This window comes from Rhinopithecus roxellana, chromosome 15, assembly GCF_007565055.1.
Source record: "Rhinopithecus roxellana isolate Shanxi Qingling chromosome 15, ASM756505v1, whole genome shotgun sequence".
NCBI lineage: Eukaryota > Metazoa > Chordata > Mammalia > Primates > Cercopithecidae > Rhinopithecus > Rhinopithecus roxellana.
This window is the reverse complement of record NC_044563.1, coordinates 20719104-20721967: the sequence shown is the minus strand read 5'-3', so window position 1 is coordinate 20721967 and position 2864 is coordinate 20719104. Positions and strand designations below refer to the sequence as shown.

Sequence of the window (2864 nt, the reverse complement as noted above, 5' to 3'; positions counted from 1 at the left end):
TCAACGTTTAGTGGAGCAATAAGGAAGTTTTGGCTCAGAATGGCTATCTGGCTTGCAGAGTTCACACAGTTACTTAGCAACAGAGGTGGGAGAATGTGCACTCCTGTTCTGAGAATGTTTACCTGTATCTGTTTTTTCAACATGCTAAGATGACTCTATGCCACAGGATTCCCTTGATGGGTCCTGAGTCTCTCTCTCTCTCTCTCTCTCCTGTCTGCCTTCCCTGGTCAGAGCATATGCTCCTGGAGCTCGGCACATGGTAAAGGCTTAATATTTTCTCATTTTCTCATTCTCTCTCTCTCTCTCTCTCTCTCTCTCTCTCTCTCTCTCTCTCTCAGCTCTCACTCCGTCGCCCAGGCTGGAGTGCAGTGGTGCCATCTCGGCTCACTGCAGCTTTGACCTCCCAGGCTCAAATGATTCTTGTGCCTCATTCTCCTGAGTAGCTGGGATTACAGGTGCTTATCACCATGCATGGCTAATTTTTTTTTTTTGTATTTTTAGTAGAGATGGGGTTTCACCATGTTGGCCAGGCTGGTCTTGAACTCCTGGGCTCAAGTGATCTGACTGCCTCACCTCCCAAAGTGATGATATTACAGGTGTGAGCCACTGCGCCTGGCACACCTGGCATATTTTGTCCAGAGTACATGTTCAATAAGTGTAAACAAGAAATACAGGTAAATCCTATTTGCAGTTTCCTAACTTGCTTCCCATTCTTCATGTCTCAGGAACCACTGGCATCATGGCAGAGATGAACCTCACCTTGGTGACCGACTTCCTCCTTATTGCATTCACTGAGAATCCTGAATGGGCACTCCCTCTCTTCCTCTTGTTTTTATTTATGTATCTCATCACCTTATTGGGGAACTTAGGGATGATTATTCTGATCCGCATGGATCACCGGCTCCACACCCCGATGTATTTCCTTCTGAGTCATCTCGCTTTCATGGACATCTGCTACTCATCTGTCACTGTCCCCCAGACACTGGCAGTGCTGCTGGAGCATGGGGCAGCTTTATCCTACACACGCTGTGCTGCCCAGTTCTTCCTGTTCACCTTCTTTGGTTCCATTGACTGCTACCTCTTGGCCCTCATGGCCTATGACTGCTACTTAGCTGTGTGCCAGCCCCTGCTTTATGTCACCATCATGACACAGCAGACCTGCTTGAGTCTTGTGGCTGGAGCTTATGTCGCTGGTCTCTTCAGTGCCTTGGTGCGGACAGTCTCAGCCTTCACTCTCTCCTTCTGTGGAACCAATGAGATTGACTTTATTTTCTGTGACCTCCCTCCTCTGTTAAAGCTGACCTGTGGGGAGAGCTACACTCAGGAAGTGGTGATTATTGTGTTCGCCATTTTTGTCATCCCTGCCTCCATGGTGGTGATCTTGGTGTCCTACCTGTTTATCATTGTGTCCATCATGAGGATTCCCTCTGCTGGAAGCTGGGCCAAGACCTTCTCCACCTGCACCTCCCACCTCACTGCTGTGTCACTCTTCTTTGGTACCCTCATCTTCATGTACCTGAGAGGTAACTCGGGCCAGTCTTTGGAGGAGAATCAGGTAGTGTCTGTGCTTTACACAGCAGTCATCCCCATGTTGAATCCTCTCATCTACAGCCTGAGGAACAAGGAAGTGAAGGAGTCCCTGAGAAAAATTCTCAATAGAGCCAAGTTGTCCTAACCATCTCCAAACTTGGAAAATCCCAAGAACCACCTACTCTGTAGTGTCAGCATTCTGGACGCTCACTATTTATAGCACGCTCAATGTTTAAATGAATATATTATGGTACTAGGTATAAAAAAGAACCAGAACTTTTAGCTCCAGGGAGAGGAAGGAAGACAAGGAAAAGTCAACCTGAAAAGAGATTGGAGTGGGAGTTTTGATTCCCAGGACAAGTGACAAAAGGATTTGAAATTAAATCCTGTGCAATCCAAATATGACACACCTCACCTGTCTGTGATTATAAGAGTAGTTTTTTTTTTGCAAAATTTTTAATGAAAGATTTTCATCATATAGAAATGTGAAAAATAATGTGTAGTAAATTTCCTATACTCAGTACTGAGATTGTGTAATTGCTAATATTTGCTATTTTTACTTGGTTACATAGATGTAATCTATCCGGGAGTTTATTCATCAATCAATTCACTCATCAAACCACCTTTTTTTGATAATTTCAAGGTGAGTTACCGACATCAGCATTAGTACCCTTTACTTCTATGCACTTCAGAATTATATCATCACTTAGGATTCAATATTTAGATTACATTTATTTTTAATGATCAAACTATGGTCGTTTGATGATCCAGTTAGTAAAACTGACCCTGCTAAGGTATTCCTTCACAATTCTGTTAGTAGGTCTCAAGAAGGCCTCATACAAACTTCTAAACAATGCCTACAATAACGTGTCAGTCAATTGCTATCACTTGTGGATATATGCCCTGTTCTTTTTCTTCCCTACCTATTACAGCTGTCTCTCATCATATGGCATGACTAAAAATCCACTTAGCAAAGTTATACCATTCCCACTGCCCATAATGGTGTGCTCAGTGTCTGTATCATAGACATTGACTCTCTGTGTTCTCAAAGCTTTTTCCCTCAGGGAGGCAGAACATTGCTGCATTCCACATGGGGATAGGCAGGAGGGTTATCCTTGCCTATCCTGGGTCCGTACGCTCTCCAGCAGCTCAGCCCGCATCCAAAGCCTCACAAAATCTGTCTGTCCTTGATCTTTACTTCTCTAATCACAGGGGACTTGTCTCAATCAAACCCAAGGCACTGGAAGAGAATGGGCCCCATCTATTAATCTTTTTTTCATTTAAACAAATTTTTATACCTGGAACTCAAACTTCTTTTCCGTCTCCTAGATTAC

The 2864-nt window shown here is 44.0% G+C and overlaps 1 protein-coding gene across 1 annotated transcript; it reads left to right on the top strand.

Annotated features, from left to right (window-relative positions):
* Positions 1-731: 731 nt before the first annotated feature.
* On the top strand, positions 732-2864 carry LOC104677676 (olfactory receptor 9Q1). The gene has a single exon (XM_010382788.2). It carries the CDS (start codon positions 740-742, stop codon positions 1673-1675), a length of 936 nt encoding a protein of 311 aa, XP_010381090.1. The 5' UTR covers positions 732-739; the 3' UTR covers positions 1676-2864.